The following is a 14,134-nucleotide window of genomic DNA, read 5'->3' on the forward strand; positions in this document are numbered from 1 at the left end:
TCTCACTCTGCCCCACCTCAAACTCTGCTCAGATCAGTTTCCAAACATGAGCAATCAGTAGACCTTCTTTTAGACCATTGCTCATACACAATCAGAGCACAAATCTATATAAATATAACATTGACAGTAACTGCAAACACAGAATACATTTTATATCTGAAAGATAAGAGACAGCCTAGCAAAACAGTCTGATGTTTATCTTTAACCATTCAGACATGGATTCAGCTGGTACCCATGGCACATGCCTGGCAAATCCATTCTGTTGCCCAGTGGCCATCTCCATAATTCATAGTACTTGGGTGTCATAAAGATTTTTGAGTACATGTGCAAATAAGATCAGAATTATGCTCTAAGAATATTAATCTGGTAAAGTATTAAGTGGTCAGGCAAGAGAGAGAATGGAGTTGACACCAGTGAACAGATACTGCAGTGCTAATGACAAGTGAGGTATACAATGGGAATGGGAAGCTGGTTACAGATAGAGATCTACTCCAAAGGACTCAGAAATAGACTGTTTTCAGGGGACACACTGAGAAGAAGTTTAAAGAAGGAATCTGTCAATTTTGTGTTTTTAAGAGTCTCTTTTTGTAGATAATTGTTCCTCTGTCATTCTATATGATTATGGCAAGGCTGCCAAATTGCAGGACCCTGCTGTTTAACAGATGAACAGAGATGTGAGTGTGTGTGTTAGTGGTAGGAGCAGCCAAGCATAGAATCTTAAGCCCAGCCAATCATAGTACTCCATTCTCTTAGGCACAGTGATTGGTCCAGGGATGGACAATACGTGCCAGTCTGGACCAATTAGAGCCCTTTTCTGAGACTTTTTAATTTGGAGCTGTTGGGGAGGAGGCAGGAGTGGAGAAGAGGTGTTGCTTATTGGAAGTATGTGAGTGAGGAGTACCAGCAGCCTTTCTCTCTTTCTTTCTTTCTTTCTCTTTTTCTTTCTTTCCTTTCTTTTTTTCACTACTTGGAGAACACCTGTCTGCAGTAGGAAAGAATGAAGGCAACATAGATAAGTGGGCAAAGGGTACATGGGGCAACCAGTTGAGTTCCTGAGTCCAGTCAAACTAGAAGTTAGATCACTGCCTGGACTTTCCAGCTATGGAATCCAATAAATCTCCTCTTAAGCATAAGCTAGTTTGAGTTGGGTTTCTGCCATTTGTAATCAAAACACATCTGAACTGGAAGGAAGGAAGGAAGGAAGGAAGGAAGGAAGGAAGGAAGGAAGGAAAGAAAGAAAGAAAGAAAGAAAGAAAGAAAGAAAGAAAGAAAGAAAGAAAGAAAAGAAGCTGAATAATATGCTCTTGCTATTAGAAATAGACTTAATAAACATCTAAGAGTCCACAGTAAATTCAACGAAATGAATGCTTAAGCACATTGGTAACTAAGAAATATTTATTAGCAAATTATAGACAAATCAAAGGTGTTAGGAGAATGTTGAAGAAGCCAATTTTGCTCATTTTTGTCATTTTCCTTCTGACACTGGTAGTTTTTGCTTTTGAAATTATAAGAGGAAGAAAACAGATGTGTCAGTCAAGAGAGAAGGAATTGATTGAGAGGCAAGAAAAGGAGGTATGGGAATAAAATGATGGGAAGGGAATGTTGAGAGATGGCATGGCATAGCAGTTCTAGTCTGGGAGTCAGGACCTGGGTCATAGCCCTGGCTTTGTCACTACTGTTCCACCAACTTGGGTAAACCACTTTGACGAGCTGTAATTTCTACACCTGAGAAATAAGGAAACCTGGAATAAAGGATGATAAGGTCCCTCTTGGTTCTAACAATCTATCATTCTAGCATATCCTGTTTCTGCCAGAAAAATGAAGGAAGCAGGGGAATAGGGTGCATCACTATTGGATTTGCAGCTGTCAAGAGAGTGACCTAAGTTTTCTGAAGAGGTACAGCTTGGATGTCAGCTGCTCTGAGACACCCACACCAGCCTCAGATCATCCCATGGGCAACTGAGGCTCTGACTTTACCCTGGAGGGTCAAAACATGGTCAACAATTATTGGGCTGGCAATAGAAGTAGATCCAAGGCAGGGCTCCCTGTTTATAATTCATTAAATAATTTATCTAATTCCTTAGGCAGAGAGAGAACCAACCTAATCTCCCTCTTCTCTCCCCACCCTCTTCCTACCCACTAAGGAATCCTGACCCACACTAAATCCTATCCAGAGGAGCATACTGGAATCCATCCAACCTAGCAAGTGCAGCCTGCTTGGCAGAGACCTGAGCAAACCAGTTTCACACAGGAAAATTCAATAGCCTGCTATTATCACAGCCAGGGAGGCAGGGGAGGAGCAGTCCCATCTATCACAGCGATTTGAGGAGGTGGAGAAGTGAGAATGGGAAGAAGAGGTGAATAAACAAACAGGGAAAGGAAGAATTATAGAAGGTGCTCCTGCCCAAAAGCTGGGGCTGAAGGATACTGTGGGAGAAGAAAGGAATTTCCTTCAAGTTCTTTCAAACTGTTTTCTCCATTCTCCACCAAAATGGTCAGCAAGAAGTTTCTCAGTTCTTAGAGTTCTGAAAAGACTTGGTACACAGTAGGCATTTCATATATATTTACTGAAAGAAAAAAAAAAAAAAGAATGGATGGACAAATCTATTGGTCACCATGTTTACTCTCTTTGTCTGACTTTCTGATGAACCACAAAAATGGAATATACTCCATAGAAGAGAAGGCATGATAAGGATAGGGGCTAATTTCAGGCTCAGCTGAGGCTGATAGTCCCCACTATGAACTATCCAGGCTGAGTCATAATAGGTCACATCACACAGAGGGTGTTTCCTTCAGTCAATGAGCAATTGTTAAACAACACGCTCTTATGGACCCAGGACCATGTAGATGTTAGTCCTGGACTTCTAACTGAAGAGGGTGTTAGCCCATATAGAACAATGATATGAATCACATAAATGAATAAATAGCCTTGTTTAGGGAGAACTAGAATTGCAATTAAAGTTCAAAGAAAAGAGAGATGAGTGGGGCTGGAACAGTCCAGAAAAGCTCCACTGAAGTGGGATTTGACCTTGATGCAGAGAACAGGCAAATGTTCATTCACTTGGGACAAACTTGGGTTAACATTCTGAACTCTGATCCCACCTGGGTCATCACAGTGCTATTTTCCAGCTGCATGGCTAACCCCCCTTCCAATTTGCCTTTCATAATCTGCATGGCAAGTGAGATTTCCATCACCATTAGAGCAGAGGGGAGCCTCACAAGGAGCAGTGCAATTTGAGCGGTGATGAAGCCAACAGGTTTGATTCTGAAGGTTATTATTGCTGCCAGGCTGTAACCTAGACATATAAACTTGCTGCTTCAAATGTTCCATCAGGAGAATCGGCTGGGGTGCACTAATCCTAAGTGAAACCCTCTTGATTACAAAGGAAGAAACGACAACACCGTATCATTTAACCACTGAACTTCATAATGAAACACAAAGCGGCATTAAAGTTCTCTGCCTGTAATGCCTCGGTTTAAGCAGTTAATCTTATTTTAGCTGAATGGCATGTTCATTACAGCAAATAAGTAGGTAATATGTGGGATTACTGAAAGGAAAGATAAACCAGTTATGGGCATCATGTTGATTTTTTTAACTGTCTGATTTAACTTGGTATTTTTCATCAGTCAGAACTAATGTATACTCATCTAGCAGAGATTAAGTAGATGGGACTCTTGCCCAGAAAAGCTATTATATACAACTTAAGATACTAGTTTTAAGGGCAGCGATCCATGGTACTCAGCACTAGTTCCAGCCTGGAATCGTCAGTGCTTAAACTGGAGTGTTCCTGAATGGTAAGATGGCATTTCTCTCTTCTCCATTAAGTATGTTTTCACCATTTATGCTTCTCATGGGCAGCTGAAGGACTTTTCTTCAAGGTCTCAAATATCCTTCTGGGTGGAACTGCTACAAAGACGCCTTTCAACATAATGTATAGTGCAGGGATGTATCTTATCTCATTCACACATGCTTTCCTCAAGCAAGTACTGTTCTTACTCCAAACGCCATTCACTGAGCAAAGGATACAAAAGGGAGATATATAGTCCCTGAACTGGAGAAGATTACAATCTAGCCAAGAGAGGAGGGATAATAATCACAAATATAAGGAACCCAGGAAACAATGTGAGAGGGTGTATAATCCAATGCCAGTTGCACAATGCAGTCCATAAGGGAAAAAAACTAGTACTTACTGAGCAATATGAAGCACTACATATTGGGCATTGCACTGTAGGCTCTTTGTATACTTAATCTCATTTAATTTGCACAATAATCTTGTGAGAACAGTATTACTTCCCATTTTCACAGCCCTCCCAAAGTGAAGGCTCAGAGAAGTAAATTGCTTGCCCAAATAAGGGGAAAAACAGGAGTTTAAGCCCAGGTCTGATTGATTCTAAAGCCCTTGTTTTTTCTGTTATAGCAAAGTGCTTCCTTAAAAAATATGAAGAAAGAGCAGAAGAAAATCCTAAAAGATGTAGTGAAAGGAGGGGAATTGGATCTGAGTCAGAATGTATCTTCAGTCCAACTTAAAAACAACAAAGTTCATTACTAGTACCTATTTGAAAATCAATTCTACTTCCAGAAACAGCCTAAAGAAATAAGCTTTCCAGGTAATGCAATGACCTTAAAACATTTTAACTCCAAAAATAATCCCCTCTTGATGTTTATGCCATTGTTGTTTTTATCTATTCATTCTTTCATATACATAGATATATGAATATCTATCTATATATTAGAGAGAGAAAAAGAGACATCCCACAGAATATTATTGTTGTGTCCAGTCATTATTATTTAAATTTATCTATATATTTTACCCTTTCATCAATCTTTTCTTCTTATACCTGAGTTTCCATCTAGGGTCATTTTACTTCTCCCTGAAGAACTGCCTTTAGTAAATCCTTTAATATGTAGGCCTGCTTGTCAAAAAAAAAAAAAAGAAAAAAAAAATATGTAGGCCTACTTGTGAGAATTTTCTGTCTTTATGTCCATAGATGCCTTTATCTCCTTCTTAATTTTGAAAAACATTTTTGATTGGGTGTAGAACTCTAGATTGTCAATCACTTTCTTTTAGCACTTTGAAAATATTCCATTTGTCTTCTGGCTTTCATTTTCTCTTGAGAAATAAGCAATAAGTTTAGTTATTGCTCTTTTAAAGGTAATATCTTTTCTCCAGCTGGTTTATAAGATTTTCTCTTTGGTTTTTATCTACTATGAATGTGACTAGGTTGTTTTGGTTTGTTTTAAATTCTTCTTGGGCATCTTCATTTGTGGCAATGTTTTTCACCAGTTTGGAAAATTCTCAGCTATTATGTTTTCAAAAATTGCTTCCATCTCATTTTCTTTCTCCTTTGCTTCAGGGACTCTAACTATATTTATATTAAATTTTTTAATGCACCCCCTCTATCTCTTACCTACCCCCTCCCCAATCTGTATTCCCAAACTTTTTTCTTTCCCTGTTTCCTTCTGAAGATACTCTTCTAACATATTTTGAGTTAACTCTTTATGTCTTATTTGCTATAAAACCTTTCCATTGAGTTAATTTCAGCTACCATATTTTTGGGGATTTGGTTCCTTTTAATGGCTTCCCTAATTGCCAATCTTACTTTTTGTTTTACCTCTTTACCTTTTGTTTTGTTTTTGAAAGAAAAACTATTTTACTTAAAAAAAAAAAGTAGGCTCTGGGAACAGAAGATTAGTCCATTTGAGCCTTCAGTGTCCTGGTGATAATTTTGTCCTTCTCAATGATGTGGACAATGGCGCCCATGCCTGGCATTGCATCTTGATCCACAGCATTCAGCATGGCTTGTAGGATGGTTTCAAACAGTGTTCTGGATCCATGTTAGGCTCCCAGAAGGACTCATACATCCCATTCTTGTTTGGAGTAGATGTCACTGACCACAAAGTCGTCAGTCACCATGGGGTTGCTGATGAGGTCTAGAGATCAAATGAAGAGCTTAAATGTCTTCAGGTTCAACCCAGGGATTTCTGGCTCTGTGTAGTAGGGGCCAAACCATCTCTGTACAAGAGGTTGGCCATGATGCTCATGAAGGTGTAAGCCTTGATCTCCCAACCATCCTTCAGCTCATACAGGTTCAACCAGAACTTGAGTTGCTGGGCAACAGTCTGGACATCAGTGATAAGCCCAGTCAGTCCTATATACAGCTGATTGCCCATGGGAAAGAACTTCTGAAAGTCCATGGTCACCACCTGGGCCTGGATCCCAAAGTGCCTGTCAGCAGCGATAGCCACACAGTTCTTCCCTTTCAAGGCCATGACGGCCCCTCCATTATAGGACATAATAGACATAATTGCAGTATACTGGGACCTCCAATAGCCACAATTCCAGTCAACTGGTTAAGGCCCTCACTGCCTGTTTTACCTCTTTGAATGTATTAAACAAATTGTTGAGCAGTTTGCCATCAAGTAAAAACAGTTGACAATAAAGAAGCAATCAGCGAGTTCTAGTCCCACTTAGGATATAGAAAGCCAGTAAACACTGCTCCTACCAACTATTTTGCTTTGGGAAGAGTACAGGAGGAAGAGTAGCAGCCAAAAAAGTAAAGGTAAAAAACCCGAAATGTTAACAGAAGTTTAAAGACCAAGTATGGCTAGAATGACAACTTAGAACCCCTGGGAGCCATGGATACAAAGTGTGTGCCCCATTTGCCAGCACTTTTCCATAGGCCTCCCTGGGTATTCACAGGAAAGACTGGGTGCAGATCAGGAGAACTGAAAGAGCCTCCCTTTGGTGAGACAGGCATGCAGATGACGGCCAGCTACCAATGCGAGACAGGCATGGGGCTCATGTCCATCTTCCATACAAAGAAAAAGCCATCTGCCACTAAAGTAGTAGTACTAAATCTTCTTGCCCCCTGGTCCCAAGATAAGGTTGGCTGTGGCAGAAGAGGAGCTGAAGCAAAAGCCATCAGATGCTGGAGGAAGGCAAGAAACCTACCAGTTACCAGGATCCTTCCTGATACAAAGCAAGGTCTACTGTCAGTGAGAAAGGGACAGAAAACTCACTCCCATTTAAGACCTCCCCCATTACAATGCAGTGTCCGATTGCCATGGGGGAGAAGGAGGCCCACCCTAAAGCTCAAGAGCCCAGGACCTGCATGAAACTGAGGTTAGAGGGGGGGAGAAACAGTGCCTGCCCCTACCATAAGCCTTGCACAAAGAAACAAGCAAGAGACCCCTATAGCTGAGGAAGAGACAAGACCATGGAGAGAGATCCCACTTAGCACAGTTATACACAGTCTGCTGAAAGTTGAAGTAGGAACACTGAGAAAAACTCTCTTGGCATTCTAGGCCACACACCAAACACAAAGTAGCTGCACAAATTCCATCACTGGAGGAATTTGACCTGTGATATACTGAAGGTAATAATATTAACAATAAAACTCAAATCCAGATCAACTACTGATGGGAGGTATTCAACCCTCACTCCTCATACTAATAGTCTGATAGAAATGTTTGCTCAGTTGTAGGTATGAATACTAGTTATTTCAGTTTCTACTGTTCTTTTTCATGCAATGTCTGGCATTTAGGCAAAAATTGTAAGATGAATTAAAAATCAAGAAGAAAATGACAATGATGTATTGTCAAGAGATGAAGTAATCAAAGAACTAGATCCAGAGATGGTTCAGATATTGATACTATCCAACAAGAACTTTAAAATAACTGTGATTAGGGGCATCTGAGTAGCTCAGTCAGTTAAGCAGCCAACTCTTGATCTCAGCTCAGGTCTTAACCTCAGGGTCATGAGTCCAAGACCCATGTTGGGCTCCACACTGGGCATGGAGCCTACTTAAAAAATAAAACATAAAATAATATAAAAATAACCATGATTAAAACACTAAAGGATCTAGTGGATCTAGGAGAATACAAAGAAAAATACACCCAGACACATCACAGTAAACCTGCTGGAAATCAAAAATTAAGAAGAAATCTTGAAGGTAGACAGAAAACAACAAAAACATTACATACAGAAGAACAAATACAAGAACTATAGCAGGACTCTCTTCAGAAACTTTGCAATCCTGAAGGCAAAGGAATGATTTCTTTAAAACACTGAAAAACTTAGACTTTACCACAATCCCATCAGGTCATTTGAATTTTTGGTGTTGGTGAAGCTAATGGGGACAAAGAAAAATGGTGGCACTATGGGAACAAGAGTAAATGACAGGGCTTAAATCCAAGGAGCTGGGTGGACTTGAGAGCCAAAAGTGACATGGATATACCTCGTGAAAGCAGACTATCAATAAGCAAGGATCTCAACCCCCAAAAGGGTTTTCCAGAGCCTGACCAGGTCAGTGACTGCATTCTCTAACTCACTTCCAGCATGGTGGGGTTGGTTACAAGCAAAATTTCAGTACCCATGTAAGTAAGCACCTATCCATGGTGTTTCAAAGACACAGAATGAGTGGTGCAGATTTGGTGATAATAGCTAAACTACAAAGGATAGTTCCTATGATTCCATCTATTGTGGTATTAGGAGACAGGGGGAAAAGCGAACAAAGAAAAGAGGACATAAACCTAGCAGGAGGAGCCAAAGCAGCTAAACAACAATTTCATGTTTCTCCTGAGATGCTGGGTTGGAGCAGGAGTAAGTTCTGAGTGGATGGTGGGCAAAGTGTGGCAAGCAGTGTAATTTCAAGCAGTTTTAGCCCTTTCACAATGTCCATCATTTTCCAAAAGCCTCCCCCAGTAAATATACAATCTAATACTACTCCTAGAGATTTCCATTCCTAGGTCCCTCCTATATAAATATTTGGGAATCACAGGGGAGAGGTGTGAGGGGAAAGAGTAAATGTGGAGATTCTACTTGCTCACTCACACTCTTTACATCCTGTGCTAGCTGTTTGCCCACACCATAATTCTCCAAACCCATAAGGAGAAAAGCAAGAGAAAGAGCATGTGTATGTGTTGGGGGGTGAGGTGGGAAATGCTGGAGGTTGACTGATAACAGTCCCTAGGTTGTAAAAACAAAACAAAACAAAACAAAACAAAACAAAACAACAAAAAAACACTGCCTTGTTTAGTGAAGAACAGCCAAGATATAAAGAGGATTTGGATTTTATTTGTTTGTTTATTTATTTTGAGGATTTGGATTTTAGAAAGCCACGGTCAAGCCCTTTATATCTCAGCTCCTATTACATTACTGGCAATAGCACTTCAAATGAACATAGAAAATGAAGTACTAATAGGAGGGAGAAAGGGAAGACATAACTTCCCCTCTGGAAACAGGGATGACTGTCAAGCTTTCTCTTGTGGGCCTCTGCCTCTGAAGATACACATTCTGGTGACCAGAAACCTACTTCCTTCTGCTTACTCTTCTGCTTCAGAAGTCAAAACAAGATAAGCTAACAACTTCCAATCCTCCTATCTACATTCTAGTTGTCTACAATTACTCCAGAAATTACAGTTGTTGAATTGTTTTTCACTTCTAATGCTATTGGGCAAAACTTTTGGATACAATTCTGGTACTTAGGTATGACAATGGAGGATTTACTACAATATCTAGCTAAAGATGGGCTTATCATTCATTCCTTTTAAAGGTTTGAAATATTTTGATTGCATTTAGGTACTGGGATGGATGTTTTAAAAAATACATCTGTTTATCACAGGAAAAAGATTTTAAAAATTATTATGGAAAACCTCCCTACTTTAAGAAGCATGAATTAGTCATATTATCTTCTAAAAGCCCTCTTTAGTTCCAAGGAGACAAAGAAAACTACTGGTCATTAAGTATGTTACATGTATGACTAATATTTATTATACCCGATGTAATAGTTTAGAACAAGCAACCCTGGTAGAGTTGTAATTTTTATGTGTTACATGTATAATTCAGCATAGGCCGAAGCTCTTTTTATAATCAATGTGATCATTTTTTGGAATTTTGGATGAGCCTAGTAGAAAAACATTTGATTAGGTATTTCAAGTCTCAATTTTAGATTTGACTATCAAACAATGGCTCAGTCATAAATAAGGAGCTCCATGATGTTCTGCTTCCTCAATTGAGAAGATAGGAAATAAGTGATACACTTTTTAGAGGGAATTCATGCAGTGGATGGGTTAGATCCAGCTGTCTTTAGGGATCCATCTGGCTCTCGAAGTCTGTGACCAGATGACCACTAAGGTTTCTTGTAGCTCAGAAAACAATGTGCTTGGAACATAATTTTTTTCCTATCTTCAACAGGTACATAGGTTACTGGTGTAAATTTTGCTCTTTTAATTCATTGCTGCTGATGTCTATTATTTATAGATGTCAAGTCTTTCATCAGGAATGCAACCCCAATAATAACGTTCTGGAAAAACATTTCGGTTTATAAGGAGTACACTGCAGTAGAAGTACAGCTCATCCATGAAACATTAGAAAATGCTGTCCCCTTGGAAGTAACCTTTACCATCTACACTCTGGTGGTATTGATTTAGAGTCACATTTTAAGATAGCTAGCTGATGCTAGTTCTACATCTCAAATCCAAACAAAAAAATAAACAATACAAAAGTACATTTTTATTAACAACAAAATGATTAGATGGTACTTTTAAAGTAGGCATTTAAACTCAATGCCTGAAAAACTGATGTGTGATGTTCAATTACATCTGAAGTTTTAAAAATATATCTTTAAAAAATCAAATATGGTGCACTGCAATTTTTTTAAGTTACTTCCTTTATTTCAAAGTGTCAAAAAGCTAAAGATGCACACACATATGCTTATGTGTCTCAGAATTTAAAACTATGCAAAGAATTTATCTGTATGACTAAAAAATGAAGTATTTACACACTTCAGTGTAATGCTTAATACTTATTTTTGAAATCTATTGCTGATGCTATGTTGAAAGAGCAATGACTCAACCAGAAAAATAGCAAAGGCTATCTTTTCTTTTTTAAAGTGCTTATTTGCAACCATACCCAAAAGCAATGGTTTTTAGAAATACATAACATTGAAAGGTGATCAAAGAGTCACTACTTACAGATTCAAATATGCCATTTTGTAACTTTGCATATGTAAACTGGTTTTATCTGCATTAATGAAAGATTGCTTTCAATGGCCCTCAACTATATGCTTCAAATCAAGACAGTGTTATTAGTATCAGCAGCATGAACAATGACAATGACAGAATAAACCCCAGCACATTTTAAATGGATCACAGCCAACTAGAAAAACTGTAACGGCTTTTGGATATGTTACATATCCAAAGATAAGCCTTCTTTTTCAACTCTACATACATAGTAAACATTAAAAAAAATTAAAAACACTTTCTTGCCTCTTTATAGAGCATTTTACTATATATGAAGGGATTAAAATTCTTGTACTATTTAACCTAATTCTTGTTTCTATACAGAGCAGGCTTCACATTCTCAACATTTAGAACAAAGCCTATTGCCACCAAGAAAGCAAGAAGGAATTAACAAATGAAATACCTAACACTAAAAACCTGAGGGAAAAAAACTGTGAACAATTCTGAAATGAAGCTTTTTTCTAGAAAGGTTGATACAAACATCCCAAAATAGAATTTGCTTTCTGATAGTGAAATATCTGACTTCATTTCTATCATATCACGTTTAACTGATTTAAATAATTTAGAAAAAAAACAGGCATCTTAACCTAACTGCTTTCTGTATCAGACTCATCTTAACTCATGCCCTCAACATGAACCATTCGACAGTCTTCTCGTGAGCACCCCTCACGTCCCTATTTTCTGAACCTTAAGGTTTTTTTACCCCTCCTCTCTCTCCCCTCCAAAAATCTCCATATATCCCAAGAGAATCTCCATTAAAAAAAAAAAAAAACAACTTAAATACATATTGTGAGAATGCTACATTTGATTTAAAGTAGTAATAAATTATAAATTGCCAAATAACTTAATGTAATTCACAATGCAAATCCCTGGTAGAAAAAGAATCCATCTTGCCCTGAATATAATACAGCAGTCCAGTGATTTCAAATTATTTAGGAAATAAAGGCAAAAATAAGGTGTAAAATACAACACTATTTATAAAAGTTAAGTAAGAAACCAGTTACCGTAAATCTTTTTACAAAGATAAATGTAATGTGCCTTCCTGCTTCTAAAAATTGTTAGGGAGGTTTCTAACTAGTGGTTTCAAAAATCACTTAAAGTAAACTAGAGATTGAATTACATATTATTTGTAATGTATGACATATTAAATATATATATAAAACAATAATACTGCAATGGTAATTTAAATTAATCTTTGGACCTGCTACTTTTTGGCAAGTATATTTCTTTTTCAAAGTCTTTGCTATAATTAATTAATTTTTAAATGTTAGTTTTCAAAAACTTTGCTACTAAAATACTATATTAATAAGGAGATACCAGAAGTCTCAAATAGTAATAATATGCCTACAAAACAAAACAAAGATTGTCCTTGCATCTTTTGTTATTGTAACAAATACTCTTTAAAATAGACAACATTACTTGGCCTGGAAATTAAAAATACCCAAACCCTTAAAAAAGGAAAAAGGAAAGAAAAATTGAAAATCCTTATTTAAAAATAAATCTGAAGTCCTTGCATTTCTTAGGAACTTGACTTGTCAAATCAGTTTATCTTCTTTTGGACCAAGCTGCATCTCCTACCATTCACCCATGGAACAGGACGTTAATTCTCCGTTTTGTAGATTTCAGTTTGAATTTTCTTGAATGTTTGCAAAGCTGGTACTGGACTTGAGACGTTTGGCTAGATAAATCAAAAGTATTATATTTTAACTCAAATGTAATTCTCTAAATGTAATTATTCATTATTTTTATGTAAACTATAGTATTCATCTAATAATTCTATGTTTGAATCAGAATAGACTCAATCTTCTAAGAATTAAAACTCAAGTCTATTTTTTTCTACCAACCTCAAAAAATGTAACTTTGCTTGAAGCCACACATGACTTTGTTAGAAGCAGCACCAAATAAAACAGACATAATTTATATCATCTTGAACATCACAATCTCAAATATGTAATATAGGTAAGAGTATTCTACTTAAAAATTGGAAGTGTTACAAGGTACAATAATAAAATTGTATATTTAAAAGTCTAAGTTAGTAGGGTGCCTGGATGGCTCAGTTGGTTAGGCATCCAACTCTTCATTTCAGCTCAGCTCATGGTCTTTTTTCTTTTTTTTAACATTTATTTATTGAGAGAGAGTGAGAGAGAGCGTGAACACAGGAGGGGTACAGAGAGAGGGGGAGTCAGATTCCAAAGCAGACTCCAGGCTCTGAGCTGTCAGCACAGAGTCCGACATGGGGCTCAAACTCACAAACTGTGAGATCATAACCTGAGCCAAAGTCAGATGCTTAACCAACTGAGCCACACAGGCGCCCCAACAGCTCAGGTCATGATCTCATGGTTCGTGAGTTCAAGCCCTGCATCAGGCTCTGCACTGACAGAGGGATTCTGCTTGGGATTCTCTCTCTCTGCACCTCGCTTGCTCTCTATCAAAAATAAATAAATATGTGGATCCTGAGAAACTTAACAGAAGACCATGGGGGAAGGGAAGGAAAAAAAAAAAGGTTAGAGAGGGAAGGAGCCAAAACATAAGAGACTCTTTTTTTAAAAAAATTTTTTTTCTTAATGTTTTTATTTATTTTTGAGAGAGAGAGACAGAGCATGAGCAGGGAAGGGGCAGCGAGAGAGGGAGACAGAATCGGAAGCAGGCTCCAGGCTCTGAGCCATCAGCACAGAGTCCGATGTGGGACTCGAACTCACAGACTGTGAGATCATGACCTGAGCTGAAGTCGGACGCTCAACCAACTGAGCCACCCAGGCGCCCCAAGACTCTTAAAAACTGAGAACAAACTGAGGGTTGATGGTGGGGTGGGAAGGAGGGGAGGGGGGGTGATGGGGGGCACCTGTTGGGATGAGCACTGGGTGTTGTAGGGAAACCAATTTGACAATTAATTTCATATTAAATAAGTAAATAAATATTTTTTAAAAAGTCTAAGTTAGAAATCCAAATCTAGATTTCTCTTAAAATAATTCTATAATGTCAAAAAATTGTCAAAAAAAAGTTGAAAAAAACTTAAATGGCTTACAAAAAAAAGTTACATTGAGTTATATTACATGTGCACAGACACACAAATACATATGGCTGCTAATAAAATATGTGCAATCAATTTTG

At 38.0% G+C, this 14,134-nt stretch overlaps 1 protein-coding gene and 1 pseudogene across 1 annotated transcript in view; both read right to left on the reverse strand.

The window, feature by feature from the left end:
• Nucleotides 1-908: 908 nt before the first annotated feature.
• LOC123608819 lies at nt 909-7,732 on the reverse strand (annotated as a pseudogene).
• A 1,325-nt stretch (nt 7,733-9,057) lies between these two features.
• The window catches only part of OSTM1 (osteoclastogenesis associated transmembrane protein 1), a 41,546-nt gene continuing 36,469 nt past the window's right edge, over nt 9,058-14,134 (reverse strand). The window contains exon 6 of the mRNA XM_045499202.1: nt 9,058-12,701. Within this exon, the coding sequence (XP_045355158.1) occupies nt 12,646-12,701 (56 nt within the window). The 3' untranslated portion in view covers nt 9,058-12,645. The remainder of the gene's footprint in view (nt 12,702-14,134) is intronic.

This window comes from Leopardus geoffroyi, chromosome B2 (genome assembly GCF_018350155.1).
Source record: "Leopardus geoffroyi isolate Oge1 chromosome B2, O.geoffroyi_Oge1_pat1.0, whole genome shotgun sequence".
In the NCBI taxonomy this organism is placed as follows: domain Eukaryota; kingdom Metazoa; phylum Chordata; class Mammalia; order Carnivora; family Felidae; genus Leopardus; species Leopardus geoffroyi.